The 26,079-nt window shown below is 50.4% G+C and overlaps 1 protein-coding gene across 3 annotated transcripts in view; it reads right to left on the bottom strand.

Moving 5' to 3' along the window:
• Positions 1-26,079, bottom strand: part of NSD2 (nuclear receptor binding SET domain protein 2) — an 81,379-nt gene that overhangs the window by 10,724 nt on the left and 44,576 nt on the right. For 2 of the 3 annotated variants that reach the window (XM_075544601.1, XM_075544600.1), the window contains exons 6-16: positions 23,476-23,626; positions 21,522-21,640; positions 20,139-20,220; positions 18,889-19,013; positions 8,195-8,326; positions 6,899-7,022; positions 5,425-5,625; positions 4,049-4,228; positions 3,471-3,627; positions 3,140-3,345; positions 1,384-1,487 (exon numbers count right to left, since the gene is read on the bottom strand). In XM_075544601.1, coding sequence (XP_075400716.1) covers positions 1,384-1,487; positions 3,140-3,345; positions 3,471-3,627; positions 4,049-4,228; positions 5,425-5,625; positions 6,899-7,022; positions 8,195-8,326; positions 18,889-19,013; positions 20,139-20,220; positions 21,522-21,640; positions 23,476-23,626 — 1,581 coding nt within the window. The other variant, XM_075544603.1, reaches the window with a different exon arrangement.

Here is a 26,079-nt window from a genome sequence, read left to right as displayed (position 1 = left end):
AAGTGGAGAGCAAATGCTTTGAGAATGATTGGGGCAGGGGATATACGGATGTGCTTTATACAATTCATGTATGTATATGTATGGATTGTGATAAGAGTTGTATGAGCCCCTAATAAAATGTTTAAAAAAAAAAAGAGAGAGAGAGAGCAAACCGGGAATGTGGTGCAAGTATCGGACAGCATGGTCCTGGAACCGAACTCGCCCTGTAGCTCAACTTCCAGCAACATGACAGGCCTGTCTAGGAGGCGAGCAGGCAGGCAGGCCAGGAAGCTGCAACCCTCAGAGCAGCCAACCACCTGGGGTCAAAGGGCAGCACGTGCGCAGGAAGAATGCTCAGAAGGCAGGTGGCAGCGCCAGGGAGGATGTGGAAGGAGTGCCGATGCACCGTGGGGAAGGTCATCAACGCCACAGGGCAGGTGTGCTGGCATTGGAGCAGACCGCCAGTTAGCGCTGTGAGCTTCCACCCGAGTCACAACCCAAGTTAAACAAGCTCTGGGTGGGAGGGGGGAAAGAGGAGCTAGTAAGGGCTCAAGTAGGAAGACACTGTTTTGAAAATGACGATGGCAACATTATGGACAAGTTTGCTTGATATAATAATTGGTTTCTGGACTGTTCTAATATCTGTAAGAGCCACCAAATAAAGTGATTAAAAATAAACAACTAAAAATATGGATACTCTGACCCCGTGACTCCATTTCGAGGAAGGAGTCCATTACAGAGACATCTTACACCCCGACCACTTTCTCTTCCCTGGGCACCTCAACTGCGCCTGGGAGAGGAGATGGGGCACTGGCCAGCAGGCCAGGCAGACAGCAAACACTGACTGCTATCAGCACGGGGTGTGCAGTGCTGGCTCGGCAATGAGAGCCCCACAAGCCTTGGTGTGCTCCTTCGCTGAGAGGCAGGAGCAGGCAGGGGACACGGAGCAGGGGCCTCCTGCCAGGGCTCCTGGGCTCACTGCGGTGACACAGGCTCCCATGAGAACACAACCGGAGGCACCCAGTTGTCCTACCAGGAGCCCACAGCCTGTGAGGTTGGAGATGGCTCATCTCTCCTACCGGGCAGTCCAATCACCAAGCCCATGGCCTGCACACAGTCACCTAGGAGGCCATCAGACAACCACCTTCCACCCCTGCTGGTCTCCAGCACCTGGTGGACATTCAGTCTCAGACCCTCTGGCTCCAGGTGGCCTGGCCATCAACCACGCCTCTCACTTCCTGGTAAAGCCGGACTGCCTCAATGGCCCCTGCCCTGTGCACAAGAGGCAGAGCGGGAGAACAGCCTCCGAGGTGCCTCCCAGGCTGGCTTCCCATCTGCCTCGTCACCACAGCCTGGGTGCGAAGGTACAGGCCTGACTGCACACAGAAATAGCCCACACGTCACCTTAATGTGCTTGTATGGCGGCGGCTTGCGCTCATTCTCCTGGGTCTCTCGGGCTTCCCTTTGCAGTCGGATCTCACGAAAGCGAGCTTCAGCTTCTTGCAGTGCTAAAATGTCAATACACACAAGTCAAAAGTTCAGCAACGGCATCCATCTACCTGGTTAGCGTCGTCTACATTTCTGTTTCGCCAGTATGCGTGCTTCCCTTTCCCGTGGATTAAGGTTCAATCTTCAGAAATGTTTTAAACAGCAGTGTTCAGAGTCCGGGGTAGGTACTGGACATGGGAGACTTCCCTAGGGACAGGTTTCTGCTGGCCAGCTGTTCCCAAGAGCTGCCACTGGGCTTCAGAACGCAAGTACCGAGTATTCATATTTGGAACTCACTCTACAAAGGTAGAACACACCAATTCTACTTTGTTCCCCTTGTCAAGGACAAAGGTCTCCGAGGATGAACAAGCTGCACCAGCAACTACAGTTCCCTACAAGGAAAGTCCATGTTAGCCAAGAGCCTGTCTTGTGGGTCTGCTCTTGGTGATGGGTCACTAAGGTCCTCAGGGCGTTAGGCCATCAATCTGCCAAACTTGATCACAGCTAACTACAGGAGGGAACACACAGTGGTCGATCTACTTCTCCATCCCCACCCCTCCGCCTGAACATGTCCTGATGCCTACTGATCCTTGTTTAATCCTCCTGGTGCTACCTGTGTGCCTTGGAGGACCCAGGGAGAGAGGCCCAGAAAGGTGGCATGCTCAGCATGCTGTGTGTCGTGAGAGCCTCTGAGGAGTCATGTCTGCTGCCTAAGCTGCCATGTGGGGGGTGCTGCAGCTCCCTGCTTCCCTGAGCAGCAGAGTCTATGGGCTACAGCTGCCTACTGCCCTGCACAGCCAGGTGTCAGCAGCTCCTCCTGTCCTCGCTCCTGGACGCAGTATGAGCACCAGACCCCTCCATGAAGAAACAAGTGCTTGTCCAGCCCTGGCCCGGCCCTTGCTCTTGGCCAGCCACATCGCACTGTTCTCTCTGTCCCAACTCTGACTCACACCCAAGAGCAGAGCAGCCTGATGACCATTCACACCTAACGCCGGGCGAGGCATCAGGAGTCTCACTCAAGTCTGTTGCACGTTACGATGAGCGACAAGCCCTGGGGCCCAAATTCTACACAGCAGCAAAGTTGCCTCTAGATTCCCATCTACGTGAAAGGAAGCTATGAAAACCTGTAAATTAACACTAATAACCTCTTAAAAATCAGCTTTAGTGACTAACAGAAATGTGGGTCAAGGGAGATAACAGATGGTGTAAAGTCAGGATAATAATCATTATTTATCAAGGGGTCACAGGGGTGGGAGGGAAGGAAAATACAGGGGCTCAAGTAGAAAGATGCTTTGAAAATGATGATGGCAACATATGTTCAAATGGGCTTGATACAACTGATGAATGGATTGTTATAAGAGCTGTAAGAGCCCCCAATAAAATGATTTATTTTTTTAAAAATCAGCTTTAGTGCATTCTAATGAAATTAGGTGAAACTAACATTTTAAAAGTAGGTAAGTTAGTAGTTACAGCTTATGCTCAACTTCAGCAAATCAATCCGAAAACTTTCTAATTTAAAATGTCTAATTTAAAAGCACGAATGAAATTCTTAATCAGTCGTTTCTAATAAAATTCACATTTTCAAAACCCCCAAATCAGGATTAACAAACTATACAAAGAGGGAACCGTTACATTTCCTATCTGGAAAATGCAGTATTCTGTGTATCTGTACCGTTTTTGAAGACTTTTCCAATCCCTTTAATTCCTTGGTATCTGCTGCCCCGGTCACCTTCCATGTACGGGAACACTCGCGCCTGATGTGTCCAGTAATAATCTTTAGACCCAAAGAAAAACACAGGAAATTCTCCAATCTCGTGCTTCATTTTCTGAATATTTGGGGGGACATTTTTGGGATGGCAAACTTCTGCCGGCCACCATCTATTATAAATATTAAAAACAGGGTTCACAGACTCTTCAGAGACAGCAGTAATCACTACATTACTCTAGAGTGAAATAAACACAAATTAACAAGAAAAGGAAACAAATGAGTCTACGTCTCACACCTGTAGTTCCCAAGTTTAACCCAAATAATATCTTGAAAGTGTAGCTTCTTGCCAGCCCGGCAGTCATTGCAAAACCAGCTGCCATCGGGCATCTCGATGTTCAGGCAGTCGGGGTGGAAGGCCGCTGGACAGGACTCACAACACAAGAGGCTGCCCCCTGCAAAAATAGGAAGGCTCAGTGCTGGTCTAGCACTGGGAGGCCAGGCGTGCCGGCTCCCACTTGACAGTGATCACACACACCCCACCACCCGATTCTTACATGAAAGAGCAACGGGATGCCTAAGAGCAAATGCTATTTCTACCAGTAATCATTCCCAAGATGCCCTCAGAGTGCCATGTTCATGGGAAACATCCCAACAGACTGCGAGGTGAGCAATGATGGAAAATACCAAGAACAGTACTCAACCAAGCCCAGAAAAGGATTGAAGCCAGCACAGGCGATGGCTGGGATGGTCTTCTGAGCGCCGTAGCAGGTGGGCAGCAGCTACGGAGCGCACTCACCAGTCAGAGCGGCCACAGTGCTGCTTCCCACACACAACAAGGCATGGGGTGCCGTCAAGGTGCCCACAGGCCCTCACCTTTGGAACACACAAAGCACCAGCTCACATTGACGTGGGCATGGTGCCTCTTCCCCTTCCGGGCAGTGAAGTGTCCCGTGCAGACGATGCTGTTGGACGCAATCACAGAACACCCCGCTGCCATGCAAGCGTCCCCTCCATGGTAGGCAACGGGGCAACGGACACAGCGCATCATTTTACCTGGAAGGGAACACACACACACACTCTCACACACACTGTAAAAGGCCCCACTGGACAAGCTTCACAAGCACAGTAACCCCTACAATGATCAGAAGCACCATACCTTTGGAAAGTTAATCTGCAATATATCTAACGTCCCTGACTAAAACAATACCCAGGGTCAGGAAGGCAAAGTACATTTGTACACACCATGAAAATATACTTTCTCAGGACAAAGCCCAAACCACTGCCATCGACTCATCATGATCCTGCAGAGGTTTCCTGAGCTGGCAAACCTTTACGCACACAGAGAGCCTTCCTCCTGCGGAGTGGCTGCTGGGTTTGAAGCCCTCCCTCCAAGGCCAGCCAGCCAAGGCTGAACTGATGGCGCCACCCGCACCCTTTCTCGAGATCCAAGTGCTCCAAGAAGAACAAAGCGTGGGAAACTGGCCAAGCTTTTAAGGGTTACATTCTAAGCTCAGATGAATCGCTAACTTCTCAGCTTCTGGGTGCTACCGGCTCTCTGAGCTAGACCATTCTTTGGGGAAGGGCCGTCCTGTGCAGCCTCTCTGGTCACCACCGGATGCCAGAAACATGCCCCAGAAAGCAGACATGACCACACGTCCCTTAAAGGGCAAACTGGGCTGAGAACCTCCAGTGTCTAAATAACCTGCCACCTCAATCTCATACGTCCGTTAATACAAATGTCATTTGATTTAAAAATGTTTCTTAAAAATGAGTGACCATTACGGCTGGAACAATCTATTTTCCCAAAGTTCCCCCTCTCCTACATTAAAAGTCTTTACAATGGAATCTGGACTGTGGGGAATGGGGGTGGGGCAGGAACAGGCCCTCTGGCAAGGAGCAGCCCTAGTCTGGTCTGATTTGAGTCATTAACGGATAAAATGACGACTCTAGATCAACGGTTCTCAACCTGTGGGTCACCACCCCTTTGGGGCCGAACGACCTTTTCACAGGGGTCACCCGATTCATAACAGTAGCAAAATGACAGTGATGAAGTAGCAACAAAAATAATTTTAAGGTTGGGGGTGGTCACCACAACTTGAGAAACTGTGTTAAAGGGTCGTGGCATTAGGAAGGTTGAGAACCACTGCTCTGGATCAGAAGTGGGTTGACCCTCTCTGGTGACAAACCCAACAGCTAAGCCACCATGCCCACCTCCCCACGTACTGGAGCTGTGAAAGGTTCATCCGTACCTTTTGATGGTCTTGGATTTGAAGGGTTTGAAACATGACAGGTCACACAACTGTGGAGAGGACAACGAAAGCCCCGACTTTCAAACACAGTAAGAGGGTATTTTCTCACACAAGCTTCATGGTAAAATTTTCCACACTGAGATACAACACAGCGCTTAACATCTGTCTTGCTCTCCTTACACACGAAACACGAGTGAATCCCTAACAAACAGTTAAAGAAAGGGGTGGAGAGAGAGAGAGAAAGAGAGAGAGAGAGAGAGAGATGCAAAGAACAAGGATTAAATTGTAGTTCCTAAGTCACTGGCATCAAGCAACTCTTGTTCTGAGGCAGCCCGTGGTGCTAAAACGACTGGCTCTATTTCCAACCTTGCTGACTAGTCCCAGCATTCTTCAGAAAAAAATCCAGCCATCAAGGGTTACCTTGCTGCAGTTTGAGTTCCAGCTTCACCTGAAATATAGGAAAGTCTTACTACTCAGACTGGGAAGGGAGCCAACACTAATTAGCACGAAGCTGGAAGATAAGAGACTCTTCTGAAGAAAGGCCTTCGCTCTTCATGTGAACTGGTCACTGTGAGGACACCGCTGGTCAGGAGCGTCAGCTCATGGTCCTTATAGGCAAGAGGCACACCCGCAGGGGAGGTGTTTTCACTGGATACCACTTCGTTTAAAGGTGTTCTCCAAGGCCCCAGATGCCTTCTGACCCCAATGCAGGTTCCGATAAGAATCAGGAAAGGACTTCTCAGGTATACTGGGAACAGGGCAGGGCTGTGACCTGTCTGCCCGCCATTCGCCCCAGTGTGCATGGGAGACCCTCAGATGGTGCAAGGTGACAGGCAGGACAATCCCATCTGTTGGGTCTCTGGTGAGACTGCAGCTCAGACGCAGGTGGCCTCTTTGTAAGCACTCCCTGTTCTGAGTGCCAGCCCTCTGCAGAGCATCAGGCCGGTAGCACAGGTACCTGTCTTTGCTTGGTCTCCGGGGAGCAGCTGTGCGCCTGACAGCTGCCGCACTGACAGAACTCTGGGGCCCGGGTGGCCACAGGCTGAGGGAGCTACAGTGAGTTCAACTCTGGGTCCTCCCACTCCTGGCCCTACTCCCTGCCACTGTACCTCTCCTCGCGCTGTGCTAGCTGTGGTGGCACATGCGCCCTGAAGGACTAACCCCTACTACCCAAAGGAAAGGCATTGAGGAAGGAAGCCAGAGCCAGTGTCGGGGCCACCGAGCAGTGGAAAGGCCTGCGGTGCAGGGCTGCGTGCTCCCAAGAAGCTGAGTGTGGAGGGCAGAGAGTGAGGCAGGTGAGGAGTGTCTGGTTTAAGGCCTCAGGTCTGCGACAGAAAGGAGAATGCCAGACACGTTGGTGAACTCAGACCCGAGCTCACTCCACACAGGGCGGGAGGGGGGACTCTACAACTCTCCAAGGTGACACGTCACAGTTAGATGCTGCCCTTGGGGACAAAGCAAGAGCAGAACTTGCCTGAAGTACACTCGCTGCAGGTGAACCTCCCTTCTGGTCTCCGGGAGAGCCCGAGGCAGGAGAGGTGGAAAGCCCCACAGCAGGGGCCTTCACACAGCAGGAGACTCCCGGTCTTCTCACATAGCTGTGGGGACACAAGAGGACAGTCAGCGACACCTCACATGGCGCCCTCTTGCACCTGTCCTTCCTGACAGCACAGGGACTGGCTTCATCCCTTCCACCTCACACAGCAGGCGTCACACTTCTGCGCCTCAGAGGTCGACTCGCACGGCTCTGGGCACGTGGGTGTGAATCCATCTCACGATACCGTTAAAGACCACATGACTCATACTGCACGCAACACAGCACGAGAGCCCTAAGGACGCACAAGACGCCACCAATCCGAAAATCCACGACACATTGTCCAAACTCAAACACATCCTAATGTGGCCAGAGGTTGCAAGTGGTCTGTGTGGGCACTGGTTAGCCTTTCACACAGGGAAGGACAAGGAGGGGCTCTCAAAAGTCCCATGTGGGGGCTGGACACAAGTCACTGTATAAGGCACAGAACCCCCAGAAAAGTGACCAAGGCCTTGACCATGGGGCGCAGCTGCCTCCCCACCAGAGACCAGGCTGCTAATCCAGGCCACAGATCTAGCAATGGCTGTCTCAGCTCACAGTCCAGTTGTCAGCTGACCGTGCACGGTAGCAGTGACCCAAAACACCAGTGCTAGCTGGCACCTCGCCTCCTCCAACAACACATTTTGGAGGCAACTTACAAAAGCATAGCACTCCACCATCTGACTTTGGTAAGCAAAGACTCGGGGCTTAAAAAATAGTCAGCAGTCATCGAAGGTACAGTTCTTAAGCAGTGAAGTGCTCAGCTTCAGGTTCTGTGAAGATGACAGACAAGGAGACCCCGGGGAAGCAGTTCTACCCTGTTGTAGACAGCGGCTCTGAGTCAGGGCGACTCCCTGGTGCTCAACCACCTCCCTGATGCAAACAGCCAGCCAGCTCTTTCTCCCAGGGAGCTCCTGGGGGGCTCTGAATGGGTCAGCGGGTGAACATCTAAGAGTGTTCATCCTGAGAACACCAGGGCTCCTTTCCCATAGAGACACAGTCAGGAAACGAATGAACGAGGCGACCTGAGGCTGCTGGACCCAAGGGTTCCACTGGCAGCCTGATCCCGTCAAAATAAAACGTGGGGAGGGTGGGGCTGGGAGGGGTCTGATGGGAAGAGCAACGGTCACTTTGCTCACTGCAGACCCCCAGCAGACACCGTGGGCCAAGGCCTCGGACGGATACCTTCCCACTCACCTGGCACACGTACTCCTTTTTGGCCGTGACGCCACGTTCAGACTTCTTCGATGAGACTGACACTTCGGTCTGTGTTTCATCTGCGCTTTCGTACGGGGACTCGGAGGGCTCGTCCCCAGGGCCGTCTGAGACCTGGAGATGAAGGACGTGGAGGACAGTTGAGATGCAGAAAGCAGCGGCGTGTCGCTGCCTCCAAGACGATCTGCCCACCTCAGTGGGAACACAATTGGGCAACTACACGGAGCAGGGTCTCAAAAAAATGGACTTGCTTCGCACTCCCGTGAGAGTGCTCAACAATGAAATCAATCGCGTTTAGGAAAATGCCGTTTTCGCGAGTGGGTCAACAAAGCCAGGCTTCCAGACGGAGACTTGTGCCCCTTCTCCTAGCCATCATCTCCTTAGGTCCAATTAGTTCACGGTAAGAGAAGCATGTCAATACCAAATGAGAGTCTGCAGGAACCACAGTGCCGTGTCAGAGGCTCGGCTTCCTACGAGGGATCCTGCTTGCTCTATCGCTGCTGGGGCGGCAGCTCCCAAGTCGTCGCACAGGCTAAGCGCTGGCCCTGAGGTCCTGAGACCCAGCATGCCAGCCAGGCGCAGCGTGCCTGCAGGCGGAGCTGTCCGCTCTGCGGCACTGTGCCGCTCACTCGCTCCTCCTCACCAGGAAGGGGGGTGGGAAGGGCGAGGCCACCACTGCCTCCTCTGGCAACACACGAGTGCCGGGGGGCCTGGGTGAAAGATGTGGGTCTCTGTGCGGTGTCTCCATTTCATGGAGATTAAGACAGGCCAAAACCTCACCCTCAGCAGCAGCAGCACCGTTCAATGTTTACCAACGTTGGGGCTTTCTCAAGGCATGCTCGGTCCTGAACTGCTCTTAAGCCTTGACGGTCCAATGTGGAACGTTCTGTTTTGTCACTGGGGACAAAAGCCCAAAGCGGAAGCTACAATTCCTAGACATGGGAAGAACCACAGCAGCAAGTAATTATGTCACGGACTTGCTGTCTGCCAAGGAACATGAACGGAGAAACGGAAGAGGCCACATTAAAAAACACAAACACCCCACAGGCAGTCCGACCCACTCGGAGACCTTGTCCGTGAGCTTCCCACTGATGTTTGAGGGCCTTTCCATCTGTCCTGTGTCTCTTACTTTCCTGCCCGCTGTTCTCGCCCACCCACAGCTCTCCTAGGTGGCATCGGTACCGAGCCATTGTCTCTACGGTCCTTCTTTAGTTTGGAAGGAAACTGTGGGGTGGGTGGCAGCGCACAGGCTCAGTGTTCTAGATCCCCTTCTCTGGTGCACTGGACACGCCCTAAGAACACACGGTCTTAGGAAAAGGTGGCCTTTTAAACTCGGAGTCTTTTCCAGGAAGAGGGAGCAGCAGCCTCAACAACCACCACTTCACTATAGTAGTATCACCTGTTAAGATTTCGTCGCTGTGAGGTGGGGGTGCAGAGCCCCTCCTTCCTCCCCTCTCCCCCCCTCCAGCTTGCTTCCTTCCTACTTTAGTGTTAAAAAAATAATAGGAAGAAAAGGCAACTTGAAACAATGCTCTGAGTTCAAATCCCAAATCTTACATGTCCACCAAATAAGGAGTCCTGGGTGGGAGTGATGAGCACTTCAGAGGCGACCCTGAAGGGGACACTTGGGGAGCCATGAGGGAGGTGGGGGAACCAGGGGACCGGACTGTCTGGCCAGGGCCCTGTTCACTCCATGAGCAGCCTGTACAGCCACCCACAGTGGACCCACCAGGCTGAGAGAGACCGTGGTCTTCAGCAGGGGCTCGCGGAGAGCATGCCCAGGGCTCTATCCCCAACCAGGCTCTTCCCTCAGTGTGGCTGGAGCAAATTTCAAAGCTTTAAAAAACAAAACAAACAAACAAACAAAACAAAACAAAAAAAAGAAACCAAACAGTGCATGGAGAGAAAGACAGAAAACACAGACCAGTCCTGGGTCAGAGGAAGGAACAGCACCTTTTATTTAAGATTTACAGAAAAAGTTAGCACGTTTCCAATTGGAGATATTTCCTAAAATTAACAAAGTCTGTTTTGAGAAAATAAACACTGAGTACATATTTTGAGTGAAAATATAAATGTCAAAGACACACATGAGGCTCATTTCCTGGTGGGGTGGGTGGGGTCTGAGAGATACATACAGAATAATATATGTATGAAGAAACCTTACAATATTACAGTCTGTGACACATCGGGGCAGAATATTCTGACTCCATCCCACCATACCCCTCCACTACTGAACAGACACTAGCACACAGTCAGGATCCAACGGCTCTCCACCCAGCCAGCCACCCTCAAGGAAGAGCCACGTGCGCAAAGAGGGACGTCAACACAAGCGTGCCTTTACCCCAGTCGCAGAGTCCACCTCCACATGCACCAGGTGACGTTACTTACTCCGAGATGCCATTTGTGAACGACAAATTCACTTTTACGGTCCCATCAACACAGTCCCAAATCTCAGTATACGACATTAATGATCTACTCCATATCCAATAGGATGCATTTGGAAAAAGAAAAATGCAGTAACTGAACGGACACAAGACTGTTAGAAAACTACTCTCATTGCTTTTCCCACCTTTATCAAAGCCACACTCGGGGAACTGATTTCCAAGCAGCTCAGTGCCTGACTTTTGAGAATGTTCTCGGATCTGAAAACACTTCCTCTGGCTGCTACACACTACGTTAGGAACAGCAACGTGCCTCTTTGCCTTAGAAAGGCATTCCTTTAGGGACAGGGGACATAGTCTCCTGAACATGTACTGCTGCTGCTGTGTGCCTCCAAGTTGGGTCCGACTCACTGTGACCCTGTGGCACAGACTAGAACTGCCCCCAAGGGTGTCCTTGGCTGTAATCTTGATGGGGGCAGACCACCACATGTCTCTCCCACAGAGAGGCTGGTGGGTTTGAACTGCCAACCTTCCAGTGAACAGCCAAGCGCTAAACCACAGCCCCACCAGGGCTCCTGTACTGTACCACATAGTAGACAGCCTTTCCCCCAATGACATTAGTGAGAATAATGTGGCCTGGGCAGCGTGTGTGAACCACCAGCTCGAGACGGCACGGCCACTGAGAATGACTTGCCCCCGCAGAGTGCAGTCCAGCTCCTACCCGCTGTGACTGGAAAGCAGTCCCTCCGCCTCTGAGCAGTGTCATTCATCATTCACGTGGAATTCAACTTTTTGAGAAAATAGATCCCTTCACAAGTTGAGTACGACATCACTTTTGAAATACAATTACAGACCTTGAACAATAAATATTTCTATATACCAACATTGTTCTTTTCACGTTTCAGTTACTTTTGTAAATAGGAAGAAATAACTGGAAATACTTTGACAGTGTTTTTGGGTTTACAAATAATAAAGACTCTTGTGCTCAGTAAAGTTAATGAGCTTAATATCAAATAATCGCAAACAAACCTTTCCGAGTTAACATCACAGTGAATTAAAGGAGAGTTCATTTCTAAATGTGTTACCCAGCACCTGAAATACTCCAGTGCATAAGCATGTTCATTAAAACAACCGTTCTCGGTTATACAGACTAGATCCCTCCCAGCAGCCCCTAAGCTTGAGGGGAAATAGCTGGCTCCATGTCATGGGGACAGGACATCAGGTTGTGCTTCACATGTGGCTCTTGTGCTAAGCTACAGTCTTCTGGGTAGCCAACCACCTTGAGGGGTGGCAGCGAGAACCAGCTGGTCACCAGAGGTGCTGGCAAAGCCAGGCCACGTGGCTCTGCACCTCTTTTCAAGGCCTTCCCATCAGAGGTAAAACCACTCTCTCTAACACTCTAGTAACCCAGCTGTGTCCTCCCCAGTGGTCAGCACATGGAGGGGTCTTGGAAACGGGTGGGAAACTGCCTAGCCTAACAGTCTGCCTGCTGTTGTAACTGCTTGTGGGAAAGCGCACACACCCCTCCCTGCTGGGGGGCCACCCCCACCCCCACCCGAGTCATTTCTGCAGGAGGAAATAATGCCTGGATGGCTGGTGTACTTCTCAATGAATGCCAAGGAGCTGTGTGCAAGAAAAAGGGGCGGGGTGGGGCGGGGGGTGGGGAACGAAGAACTAAATGTGTAGTTCCAGCCAAAATAGGTAAGAACAAGTCACCTGAAAGCTAACTGAAAGATATGTAACAAGATGTGGCCCAGAGGTTCTCAAGCCCAGCCCTGGAATGCAGCCTTTGATGGTAAAAATGCCTCCAAAGGGAGCGTGTCCCTTGCCCAAGAACCCAAGCCAGATGAAACAAGAAAGGGGACCGTCCACCTGCTAAGAACAGCCCCTGCCTAGCAGCAGGTTAGTGAGTGGTGATGTCTAACATTCCAGGTAAGATATTGGAAATCGTACCCAAGGGGTCAAAGCCAACTTCACTGACCAAAAATTTAAAAATCAGTATGCAGAAATCAGCACATACTCTTACTAAAAAGAAAAAAAGTTTAAAGCAGGTAAGAAACTACCAACAAATGTAAAACTATCCCCAGACCTTTTCTAATGAGATGGGCTATCATTCAGATTCATAAACTAAAGATAAAGCAGCAGTCCCAGCAATGGCTTCTTCCAGTCAATTCTATCTATTTGGAAAGCGTTGGATGCCACTGTTTCCCACTACGTCAAGAGTTCTCAAACAGCACCTGAACGTATATCTACCTGGCCAGTAAAGGACTTAAAAATTAATGTACAACTTAAAAAGATTAGGTGTGCTTAAGAAATATTAGAAGTCAAATGAGAAATAAATGCAGAAAATTTGCTAAGGCTACATTACCCTTATTTCAAGTCATCATTGTTGGGCCAGGGAAGCCTCTGAGCCAACTTTCTGGCCTCTCTCAGGGCCATGTGTAGGATCAGTTCCTCTACGTGGTCTTAAGTAAAGCAGCCAAGCATCACTCGCCAAGCATGCCCTTTTCTATCCACTCAGGAGTCAAACAAGAAAAGGACTTTTTTCCCATTTGACATCGCTCTACCATCATTGAATACATAGACAAAATCACAACTCAGTCTTGCCATGGTGGGCACAATCCCCTTCTCTTTGGGCTTTGGGTCAAGAACGCTCTCTCTCATCATAATTACATACAGATACAGGAAAACGAGGTCGAGGGCCAGGCAGGGGTGTGAGTAGCTGCTAACCTGAAATCTTAACTTTCTTCGTTTGTAAGCATTCCTATGCCAGACTCCTGGCAGTGAGTAAAGTACCCACCACTGGGGAGATGCTTGCTCTCCTTTACCCCCTCAAATCTGCCAAGTGTCATACACCTTTGGTGGTAAATCTTGGGCATTTATATAAGGGGCAGAGAGACTGTGGATGTACCAGACAGGCTAATGTTCTCCCTGCTTGCCCCCTAGTTTAGTCAAGTATCATCATCCCCAACTACAGAAGTATCTTCAAACAGTCATCTCCCTTACATGGCTCTCACAACCCAAGAACTCCACAAGTACACCACATGCTTCTGTGCAGACTGTGGACTACGGCAGTGGAAACCAGAGAAGGAGACAAATGTCCAGCGGGAGAGGACCTCGCACAGATCACCTAAGAAGCCCTTCATGGAGCACAAGCAGCAGGCTGGTCCTTGTGGGAGGCAGGGCAGATGGGACCAAACACCTGTCCTGGTTCTCCTTCTTCCTCTTCCCAGAATCGGGAGGAGCTGCCTTCTCTGCTTTTCTGGAAGGAAAACTCCTTCCTATCTCAGCGGTTCATTTATTTTCTTGTTGGTTTTCAGGAACACCCTCTTGAAAACACCATGGTGATTTCCAGTTGGGAGAGTATAAGAAACCATTTACGACACTACAGACTGTTGAGACAGGACGACAGCTAACCTGATCAGCACTGAAGAAAGGACCTCGAGACGGGGCAGGTGGGCAGATCTAAGAAGACCTGCTAGCCCAGTGGCTCCTGGACCTATCTTAGAAGAACAATGCTCTGCACTGCCAACACCAGACACTCATTTCAAGACATGACTCTGTATAACACGGTCCTTTCCCTCCGTCTGGAATCCAGGCTTCTACACCATCAGACAGGTTCTCACTTCTTGAGAACGTGTTAAGTGTAGAGTGCTCCTTCTCAAAGCTATCTCCTCCACCCGGCACAAGTGTGGTCTATGAGAATGATTTTAAAGCACGTCAAAAGAAGTAATTTAAATGATTCTATGTATAGCAGCTACAGGTCTATATAAGCGATGGGCACTTCCAATGTCTTAGGTTAGCATGTGTCCTTTTATTTGACCTTTGGGGAAGTGAAGTAATCCCATGTTCAATTTGTAGCATGATGCATTTTGGCAAACTAGTGCCTGACACCCAGCACTTTTCAGACCAGAGCCCCTTTCAACTCTTCTCCTTGAAAGCCATGATGGAATGACCTTCCCTGGAATGACCTTGGTCTCTGCCAGCACTCATCAGAGACTATTACTGGCATTTGGGAGACTGCCTTATGGGAGACTGTCCCTCTCCATTCGGGACACTGAGGCTGCCTGCCTCCTTAATCACACTCTCAAGTGTCCTCAGAGGATGACACCTCCCCCCTTGATTTAGAAACCCAAGTTTGTTCTCACCCTTGTCCACCTCATGTCCCACTCTCTAAATACATCTGCTGCCTCTGGCCACACCATGCTGTCGGCTGCAGGCCCTTGGCTTCCCCATTGAGAGGCACCTATGCTTTGGCTGACCTCGAATGCCTCCAGTATCACGTGCTCGCCAGCTGGGGGGCCATTCCTTCTAAATGCATCCTGCTTTCCTTGCACATGAAATCCCTCAGTGCCAGCCAAAAGTCTTCCAAGGTTACAGTCTTTACTCTCAGGGATCATTGCTCACAGGAGGGCCATTTTGAGATCAACTCTCTTTTCACCTCTCTTCACGTTAGTGGCTATTGACGAATCCCACATTCACTTTTGTGTGTCCTTTAAAAATACCTTAAGATTGCTAAAGTGACCTAGGAGTTGCCCCTAGGCCATATCTGATGCTGTTTCCCACTACACAGCAGCAGAGGTAGTAAAGCATCCAACTAGCCACTGGGCACACCGTCCAGTCGGCTAACGTTTACACACACAAACTCAAGTGTTCGGCCACTTCTAAGTTTATTTGATCCCCACGTGCATAATGAAGTCAAGAGAATCACGTTTCATGCCAAAGCAAAATTGATACTCTTGGATAAGAATGGAATGGTGGTGATTGTATTATTTTTATTGTTAGAACCAGCATTGTGACAACAGCAAACCACCGAGGCCTCGCCAGGCACAGGTATCCTAAGTGTGTACATGCGCTACGTTACTGGATGATTGACAACGGAAGTATTAGGCAGAAACTTTCATCAAAGGTAAAGCACACCTGAAGAGTCTGCTGAGAACAAATCGCGTGCTATTAACATGCTCACATGAACAGCACGCGTCCTGCTCTATGAGCTGAAGGGCAAGTGAAACTTTTTCTTCACCATGCAAACATGCGGAAACCCTGGGGCAGGAAGCCAGGCTGGTCGTCCAAGATGAAAACATCTAACATGATGGTGAATGTGCCACATCAGCCACGGATGGACTGGCTGTGGTTCCCCCGGGAGAGCAGTTAGTGGATCGGAAGGCTACAGTTAAATAGTTCACAATGATACTGCAAAGGATATTTATATTTTTTTTCCTAAAAATTTACTAACTCTAGTGTCATAGTAAAACTGCGTAGTAAAAAAGGACAGAATCAAAACCCTTCCTGCCTTTCATGTTGACATTAGTTTAATATCTACAGTCCTAACGCAATGAGAACCGTTGACAAGAACTCCTTGTAACGTGTGCTGTTGTTTTGATGCAGTCAAGTGACCAACTGAAAGAGAAGGATCACTTCCCACAAACTGACCTGCCTTCCCAGGGTGCCCCTGTCACCGTGCTAAGACAGTGTGTGACTCACTGGTGCCCCTTTCCCACTGGAATTCTACATTGAACGTTGGAATATGAATGTGTTTTTATTATGAGATGAATGTGGTTGATTAAATGACCTTGATTAGGTATCTTACCTTGGTCTTAAATTTTGTTATCTGTTTTCTTCATTGTATGTGTTTATTAATACCAGTAAAAACAGATTATCACACATCTTCCATAAATGATTGTGAAAGAAATGTCATTAGTGTCTACGATGAGATACCACGTGCAGCAGCCATCTTGGAATGTGACAGCATGTTAAGTGCAGTACATTGCAGCTGAGTTCAAATCCAACTTGACTGATGTGGGCTCCCATAAAAGCTGTTACCAGTGAAGGCGAAAAAAATAAGAAATTGCTCTACTAAAGGAATAAGAAATGAAGTTACAAAACACTTAAATCACATTAATTCCTTCCCAGGCCTTTGTCATGCAACTGTGGAATTCCATCTCTTCTTCGTTGCGGTGAGCAGGGCAAGGTCACCAGAACTCCGACCCAGACTTTATTCACCACATAGACCCGGGGGGCGGGGGGAGAGCCACAGAGGTCTTCAAGTACCAATTCTGAGAAAATTCCTCCCAATAGTTCAATGTGGTAGGAGGAGGAAAGTATTTATCTAACGCAGGTGCATGGCTCCGAACAGGAAGTGGCCTATCCATGGACAAAGAAGAGCCTCTGGCTGCCTGACTAGTCTCAGAAGTCTTCACAGGGCTTCTCTGTAACACTCATGTCGTGTCACAGACTACCAGGCAGTCAGCACTGTACACATTGTAAAGGTTGACCTTACACTAAGAGACACACAAGTCTTTTGGGCTCATCCTTTTAATCTAGGTGCAATTCTGCAAAGATAAGGTTAATAGAAAGTTTCTAAGGTGGCCCAGGAGAAAAGGCCTACCCATTTAGCTATTGTTATATCAGGGGCAGAATACTCATGGGATGACTGTGAAGGCGTATCTAGATCATCATCCGTCAACGTCATAAGTGCTAAAGAATTTGTAAATACCTACTAAGTCCGGTGATTAGAAGATGCTCCACACCAAGTTAAAAAGTACTGAGCCAGAAACATCAACTGAACCCGTGTTAAACTTAAGTTTCACCTCCCCCTGGCCTGCCAGCCCCACTGCGTGCAAAGAAATGTCATTTCAACCCTTAACCATTTATCACCATTATCCGGACAACCGTCAGGATTTCAGGAGCCCGCTGGCTTCCTTCAATTGTATCTGACAACAATCTAAGTAAAAGCTCAACCAGTGAATATGGGAACCAAAAAAGGATGCAGAAAACCCCTCACTATTATTATTACTACTTTTTAATAATTTAATGAAAGTGTCTACAAAACTAAAGCTTTTTCTTATTTAATATTCTTTAGAATTGTAGACCACCTTTCACTCATTACATTGTCTACGATGTTAACCTAAATTTAGACAAGAGAAAAAGGGATAAGAAAAAATGTGTCTACAATTTGCTTCAAGGAACTCCCCCAAGTTCAGTGAAGAATTTTTACTGCATCTCCTCAGATGCACTCAGACAGCAGGTATGTCCAAGTTACCCACCTGTACCAAATGTCAAGAAAACCTACCCCCACCTGGATGGGGCACATCTCACCATTCCTGAGTTGGTCTGAGTCAATGAAGAAAAACCACTCAAAGGAATAGTTCTCTTATCACCACCACCATCATCAGAGGAGGATTCAGCAAAATACACTAGTGCTTATGTCACTGACCTTTAGCACAAGACACCTCAGATGCTAGGCAGGCCCACCCCTTAGACTAACAGGGAGAACCAACTGAGGTTGGGCCAGAGTCACCAGATTCTGTCCCTGCTGGTGGCGGAAGACTAGGCCAGGGCTGTCATCTTCTGAGGTCCACCCCATCTCACTACTCTGTCCCCGACATGCCCAACAGAACAGCTTCTCATGAATAAATAGTATGCAGTTATAAAAAAAACAGGACTCAGGTTTACAAGGAGGGAAACAGACTCAGAGGGAGCGAGAGAGAGGAGACAGATCAAAACTTGGAAACTGAACTCCAAGAATCAAAACTAATTCAGCAAAAAACAAACAAGGGTCAGATTTGCATTTTGAGGCCACCTTTTTGATTTGGGTTTAACTTTCAGTTTGCTTGTAAAATCTAGGTGGCATGTTACACTGGTGGCAGGGAGCAACCTCAAAGAGTTACTATTTGGTAATCATAGATCTTGCAAGTCCAGAAAGGAGGAATCTCATTCCACTATCGTTTTGATTCACTGTGACACTTGACGGACGTATCTAGGAGCATATGCCAACATGTGCAAGGATGAAATCAGGGGCGGGGGTGGGAGGGCTGTGGGCAGACCTGTGGAGTGCATGAGGATGAAGGGACGGCCCGAATCCTCCCTAAGCCTGGGCAGGAAGCAACAAGAACAGAGGTGGCCCCCTGTGAGTGTACAATGACTGGCGTCAGCTTGGGCTGACACCGTGCTACCCTAGCAAGCCCAAAGTAAGCTTATTTCCATGGGGAAAATGACAGTGTGATTGCTACATAAACCACAACATTTTAAAGACAGATTTAGCAACAATTCAACTGCATCAATACTGAGGTTAAGACATACACATTTACACAGACACTGTGTGTGGGTGTGGCTAAGATTGTGGTTGCTCCACCTTGTCCACTTCAGATAGCATGGAGGGACTATAGCAATTGCCCTGCATTTGTGAAGAACACCAACATTACGCTTGTTCAGGCTGACCTTCACTCACACTTGAACGTGATTAACTAAATGGCCTTCACACGAATGCCACGGTTATCATGATGATGATTTTACCTCATTCTCAGTTAAGGATGTGGAAGGAGATGAGCTTTTGCTAAACCCAAGAGTGGAGGGCGCCGCTGTGGAAGCTCGGTTTCGCTTCTTCAGGGGTTTGCATGCATCAGACAGATTTTTCGTTGCTGTAAAACAATGGGGTGGCTCATAAAAAAAAGCTTGAAGCCTTCTTCCCTTGAGCTTTCAACGCTTTAAAACACCCTCTAATAAAGGAAGTTCCAAAGGTGTGTCTCCAGGTGCCTTGGTCAGACAGAGGCCCTCACTTTTCATCATGCAACAAGGGATGGCTGATGGAAGCAGACACCGTGCATGCCGACCCCAGGGACCCCTTCTGCCCGACACAGCACCCCCAACCCCCCTCCCAGGTTACTCTGAAGTCAACGGCAGAACACAACAGCTCAGTCTGTTTCTTCACCATAACGCAGTCCCCTGGGTCATACCTGAGGCAAAATACCTCTTTACATCATCAACTACCCAGCCAGGGCTGGAATTTCTGGTGCTCACCAAGGGGCACAGGGCAAAAAAGGAGGGCTCGTGAACGTTCCACAGTTCAAAACAGCACCTCAAGAATGCCAGGAAAACTGGCCACTCCCTATCTTAATTTCCAACTCCCTTCTGCCCCGAATGCTCCCTGCTCTGTAATCAACTCTCCAACAAACGGAGAGAAGGCATGGAAAAAGAACCAGGGGGACTGGTTCCTCCTTTTGATAGCTCTTTTCCAAAAACATGGTAGGCATGTCTCTTCATGTGAAATGGGAATAACTTGTCAATGCTTTTATGCCTCCTTAAGCTATGCGGAGCAGTCAGGAGACAGCAACCCGACCTTCAGGTCAGACACGGGCAAATGGTCTACTTTAGACTGCTGCTTAAGGAACGTTAAGTTGGAATTGGTATAAAACCCTACAGAAAACTGAACAGTGACTTCAGTGACACTGAGCAGAATTCTAACACAACACACACATGCACAGTCTATTTCCCAACTATCTGAGATGCCCCATTCCATCCAGCCGGCTCCTCACCCATTTCCATGTCAGCTGGATGCCTGACCCCCTTTCCCACTCCCAACCAACCTACCTGGAAATGTAACACATATCCTTGTTTCTCATCTTAATCCTGCACTGCTACCATATACACATACACACACGTTTCATTGTTGGCCCCACATGTGTCCAGGGGCCCTCCACAGCCACCACCCTACCCCACCCCAGGCTCCCAACAAGAGTTTAGGGTGGAGGCGCTGACCATATTACCTGATTGGCCCTTCAGCGACGAGGCTGACTCTGTGATCTTAGAGGAGCTTGTTCTGGCTGTTTTATCAGTGAACACCTCTCTCTGTTACAAAAAGAAAAAGGAGGGAGATTTCCTAATGTGAGTACATTTAGGAAGGTGTGATTGCTGGAAAGATACCCGTCTCCCACATGGTCTGGGGCTGTACATGCATGGGGCCTCCTGCGCCCAAGTCATGGGCAGCTACCCTATGCTCAGCATGTTGAGAGATCAGGTGAGCCCTGGAGGCAAGGCCAGTGTTCCCACGTTCCTGCCCTGTGGTGTGACAGCCACAGCGAGGACAGGCTCCTACTGAGTCTCACCAAGGAAGATCGTCCACACCCTGAACCCAGAGACGAGGCAGCACCGTGAGCATTCTTTCCAACCCCCAGCAGTCTGCATCAGGTAGGGGACAATGGCAGGACTGCCTGGTGGATCAGACCACTTGGAGGGGCGGGGCAGGATGACTAGGGATAGGTTCTAAAGACTGGACACTAAGATCACTTCCGGGTCCGTCCAAAGTGCTCAGGTGTGTGCTGGCAATGTTAGGCAACAGAACTAGCTGTAGTGAAAACATCGCCACCTAGCTATTTCAGGCAAATGTTCTTTCAAGTGACCAGGGCATTTCTAGAGGTAATTCGCATGTACAAGCATTTCAAAGCGACCAGACTCAGTGAGTGCCAATCCAGGGCTACTCTGACAAGAGGAGGCGGCCAGATGCTGGCTCCTGGGCCACTGAGAACCCATCTCAAAAAAGGAATCCCAGAAGTCCTCTGAACTGCCAGGAGGACTTTAAGGAAACAGGAAGGGCAGGTGAGGCTGCTTGTTTAAACCTCAACAAATGTGAGTTGGCTCAGGCCCACTTGGAATGCCAGGGCTTCTCACAGTCAATGAGGCCTTGCTCAGGCAAACTGCCCTGTGGGAGCTGCTGCAAGTGGGCTGCAAGGCCCAAAAGTGCCTTTCTCCAAACGTGCCCTTCCCACTCACACATCTCACCCTACTGCCAAGGCCTGCCAGGCCGCCTCTTGAGTGGAAACTCCATGAACATTGTGGTGAGCTACTAATACACTGAAGGAGTTCATTCTTACTATTTCTAGCATCTTAAGGGGAGCTTTTTGGCTTTCTCCTGAAGAATGAGTGCAAAGGCAACAGTATCCTTAACAGTTCATTCAAACTGGTTCGGTTCGCATTCTCTAACCAAAGTGTCCCTATGTCTGTGTACCCATCCCTGGTGACCAGGTGGCCCTTCCTGAAGGAAGCACGTCCTGAAGGAGAGCCGTGGCCCCCTCCTTGCCCTACCCCCCGCAAACACACCCCAGACCTGCGGCAGCACTGCACTGATAGGCAGGCAGCCAGGGTGCTATTACCTTCCGAAGACCATGCTTGTCCATCCTGAGTCTCTTCCTTGGAGCGTCCTCGGTGTCCAAGTCTTCTGGGGTCTCCTGGGTGCGCTTGGTGTGGTTTCGTTTTTTCCCACTGAAGTTACCTTGGGGTGGGGAGCGTTCATGAAGAACCCTCCACTGGCCGCGCTGCACAGCACTGAGACTACACCAGCCCGTTTATATCAGAAGCCTCTTTACACCCAACTTCACGGCAAGACTTGGGACTGAGCAGCCTTCATTTGTCAGAATGACAGGTCCTGGGAGTGTAGTGGTTAAAGCACTTGGCTGCTCACTGAAAGGTAGGTAATTCAAACCCAGCACCCACCACTGCAAAGAAGGGTGCGGCAGCAGGCATCCATGAAGGTTTGCAGCCTTGGGGGCCGCACTGGGCAGTTCTACTCTCTCCTGGGGAAGGGGGGCGGTGTTGCTGTGAGTCAGAGTCAGCTCAGTGGCAGTGAATTTCTTTTGGGTTTGGTCATGATGAAAATGCACGGTCACAGTGATTTTTCAATAGAATTCAGAATTCAAAATCCTTCTCTAGCATAGTAAGACTAGCAGCATTTGAACAGCCCTTCAAAAAAAAAATGCAACTTGCTCCTTTTTACATATTTCCTTAAAGATGCTCTGTAAGTGGCAAGCTGCTGCCTGTATCTGAAGCAAGGGCTTGCCTGAGGAGGAGGAGCAAGTGGCGCCCTTCCCTTAGCAGCTCCAGGTCAAGGCCCAACCAAGCCTCCCAGCCACCTCCCTACAGGCTGGCCACAGAGCCATCAACAGTAAGGGGTGCATGCCCACTGCCCATGCAGAGCATCCCCAGCCCAGACACCCAGCTCACCAGCACCCCCTCAGCCAGAGGCACCCCTGCAGAAGTGGCTTTCTCAGCTAGCCCATCTTGGCAGCTGAGAACACCTGACTACGGGCCTTGGCAGGGCTGAGGGCAGTTCACAGTCCTGTCCCAGGCCTGTTAAGGCAGGTACCTCTCAGGGCAACGAGTCGGGCATCAAATCACCTGAATCACTGACTAATGTGGTGGGCCAGCTTGTGCCAAGCACCTGGCCATCACTGTTACTATCCAGCAGTAGAGGCCCAGAGAATGAGGGCCAAAGAGCCACCGGGGAGCAGCATGCATGGAGACCCACCACGCTCTCAGGGACAGGACAGAATGTGAAGCAGGGACCCACAGTTCGCTCCTCAAGCCCAAGGGGAGGCATGCGCGGGGCTTCAGTTCCTCAAAGCAGCCAGTGGCACTGCCCACCGAGTGTGCTGAGGAAGCGGGGAGCCTGGCCCACGGTGCCTCAAAGTAGCACTAAGGGAGAGAAGCCAGCGTTACTCTGACCGCCCAGGGTGGAGACAAAGCAAGCCAGAAGTCAAGAGGGAAACACTGTCAAGAGGGAAGCACTGTGTCTCCCCAGAGGTGAGTCACAGCAGCACCTGAGCAGGGCAGCTTGGGTGGCCAGGGGCAAGTCTTCACATCCTGTGGGGCTACTCCCAGCCACCTTCTGTACTGGAAGGCGACACCCCCACCTGACACACTTATTTACAGTAAAAAGGACCTCCGCCCCCTCTTTCCAAAACAGGTAGGTCCAAACACCAGGGCTCAGCCCTTGTCCCCAAATCTCACAGCAGCAGCACAGCTCCTTCCCGTCTACATAAAGCGGCACGCTCTTAAGCCTTTGCTGCAAGGGGCATAGGAGAACCACTGTAGACCAGAGGTCTCCCAGCCCACTGCCCCGCTTCTCACCCTGCATCACTCAGGCTACCTGCTGGGAAATGTACCCTATCTGACTCAAGACTCCCGCCTGTGGGCACAGAAAAGAGTTTTGGGCACGTGGGTAAGGACATGCAGGCAGCAGAGGCTGCTGGTGGTCACCGGACGTCAGACCTAGGGGAGCAGGGACGCTGCTGCCCCAGCCCCTGCCATGAGAGCCCGGCTGTTGTTTACCTGTGCCATCATCCCCGGGCTGAGGGGGGCAGGCTGCCAGGGCAAACTTGGTGTGGTAGCGTGCCTTCTGCTTTGCGTTGAGCATGTCCCACTGTGAGCCCAGCAGTTCCTCAATCTCCTCGCCAGAAGCATCGGGGTGCTCAGAGACCACCTGTGGGCACAAGGGGGCTGCCGTGAGATGGCTGTAGTTGGTGTGGCACTCACTCAACTGGTACCTCTACGAACACCACTATGCTTACTAAGCCCTCATCAATGGAAATGCCAACTTGAAATCACTGCAGGCATCCTTGGAGGCCGCCTCAGAGCAGGGTTGCCAAGCCTCTCAATGGACATGGCCCACCCATCTCGCCCGCCCAGATCCTCGGATTAGGGGGATGATAATGGTGGGCTAGCGAGGAGGGCTTCCTGCCTTCTGTCATAGCTCAGCCTGGACCTCTGAGACCATCGCTGCAGCACTGTAGGCACCCCAGCGGGCAGGCTCAAAAAGCAGACCCCAGGCCCTACTGACCAGGGCCCTCCAGTGGGATTAGTGGTTCTTACTATGGCTGTTCCTCAGAGTTTAAAAAGAGGGAACTTAAGTCCCTCCCAAAGCCAATTACACAGAGCACACCCAGCGTCAGTTTTTGTATAAGTGCACTCAGATGCCAGCCACCACCACCCTACAGCCATGGCCAGCCCCAAAGCTAAGCCTGCTTCTACATTTTCAAATAGCTGAAAACCATCCAAAGTAAGCCCATCCCCTACCAGGTGAAAACTACACGTGCAGGAGGTCTACACACACAGCTTTCCCAGGGTGCAGCCACAGTCCATCTCATATGTCGGTGGCGGTGGCGCTCACATGACCCCAGCTGAGAGGAGCATTAGGATTGAGACCGCACTGCCCGAAAAGCTAAGTGCCATCTGACCCAGTTAGGAAGTCTGCAGATGGAGGATCCACCAGCATAACTCGGGAACAGGTTCTGAGTTCAAGTCCTGCCTCCTCCATTGACTAGCTTTGCCAACTTAGACAAGCCTATGTGTGGCCTCTACAACCCCTTGCTGCCTGGTGGGTCACGTCCAGCTACTGGGTGATAGCTCCAAGGTCAGGCATGCCCCCCTCCCCCCACCAATTCTCAGATGCTCGCCCTCTGCCAGAGAGAGCTTCTCCTTCCCCACGCTTCTGGTCACACTGCCAATCTCAGCCAAGGTGTTCCCTGAGCTCCTTTATCCAACAAGAGCTCTCTTTGGCTGAGAAAAGGTGCCCTGGTGGTATGGTGGGTTAAGCCGTGGGCTGCTGAGAGATCAGCTGTTTGCACCACCAGCCGGCAAGGCAATCCATTTCAACAGGTTTAATGGCTCCAAAAGCCCTGTGGGGGCAGTTTCACTCTGTCCTACAGTCACTAAGAGTCACAATGGAGTAGACAGCCATGGGTGGGCAAGACAGTTGAGACCTGGTGGCACAGTGGTTAAGCCCTTAGCTTTAACTCAACAGTCAGCCATTTGAGCCTACCAGCCACTGGAAGAGGAAAAGACATGGCAGTCGGATTCTGGAAAGATCTACAGCCTCTCAAGCCATGCAGGCAGTTCTAGGCTGTGCTCCAGGGTCACCATGACTTGGGTTTGATTGCACTGCAGTGAGTTGGGTGGGCAGAGACCCAAAGGTTGTCCACCCCACCTACAGAGACCACATACCAGTCCAGGAGGCTGGTCACTAGCGTACCTCCATTCCAGTTTTGACACCAAGGTCAGCACAGCACCACCTCTGACCATGCAGAAGGGCACCAGGGATGAGGGGTGGTCGAAGCCTCGCAACCACAGCGCCACCACAAGCATACACACAGTCACATGCATACACAGCCAGCCATGAGCATGGCCTTGGAGCAGATCTGAGCACTGGTGTCCACGTGCGGGCAGTTTCCAGAATGACCTGTTTCTGTGCTCCTTGGTCCACGTCTTAGGGGCCGACTGAGATCAACTCGGGGCCCAGGAGCAGAAAAGGCAGTCTTTGACAGTGGTTTCGGTTCTTGGGAACTCAATGTTCTGTCTGTCCTATTCCACAACAGAAGGAGGAGATCGCAGAGGTGAGAAGAGAAGCCCAAAGTGTGACTGGCTGCAGGGTGACATCTGGAATTGAGGAGGAAGCCCCTCACCCATCATGCCCGTGGACCCACCTGTCACAAGTCACCAGGAGGAATGTCCAACCAGCCCCAGCCGCAAGAGGCCCAAAGTGGTACTTGTCTACATTGCTGGGCATTCCTGTCTCATTTGAAGTACAGTAGCGATTACAACTCGTCCACCAGGTGGCAGCACCTCCCGGGGTCAACCCCCTCACCCCACCCCACCTCCATCCAAGCTCACTTCCAAGGAGCAGATTTCCAATTCACAGCTGACTCACAGGGACTCCTGTAGCAGGGTAGAACTGCCTAGCTTTCCAAGACTGTAACTCTTTACTGGGGTAGAAAGCTCTGTCTTTCCCCCATGGGCAGTCTCAAAAGACTCACTCACTCCCCATCAAGTGGATTCTGATTCATGGGAACCCCAAAAGACAGAGTAGAAATGCTCCTGTGGGTTTCTGAGACTGTTAACTCTACAGGAATAAAAAGCCCTGCCTCTCTCCTTCAGGCA

Source organism: Tenrec ecaudatus, chromosome 3 (genome assembly GCF_050624435.1).
Source record: "Tenrec ecaudatus isolate mTenEca1 chromosome 3, mTenEca1.hap1, whole genome shotgun sequence".
Taxonomy (NCBI): Eukaryota; Metazoa; Chordata; class Mammalia; order Afrosoricida; family Tenrecidae; genus Tenrec; species Tenrec ecaudatus.
This window is presented reverse-complemented; position numbering and strand designations above follow the sequence as displayed.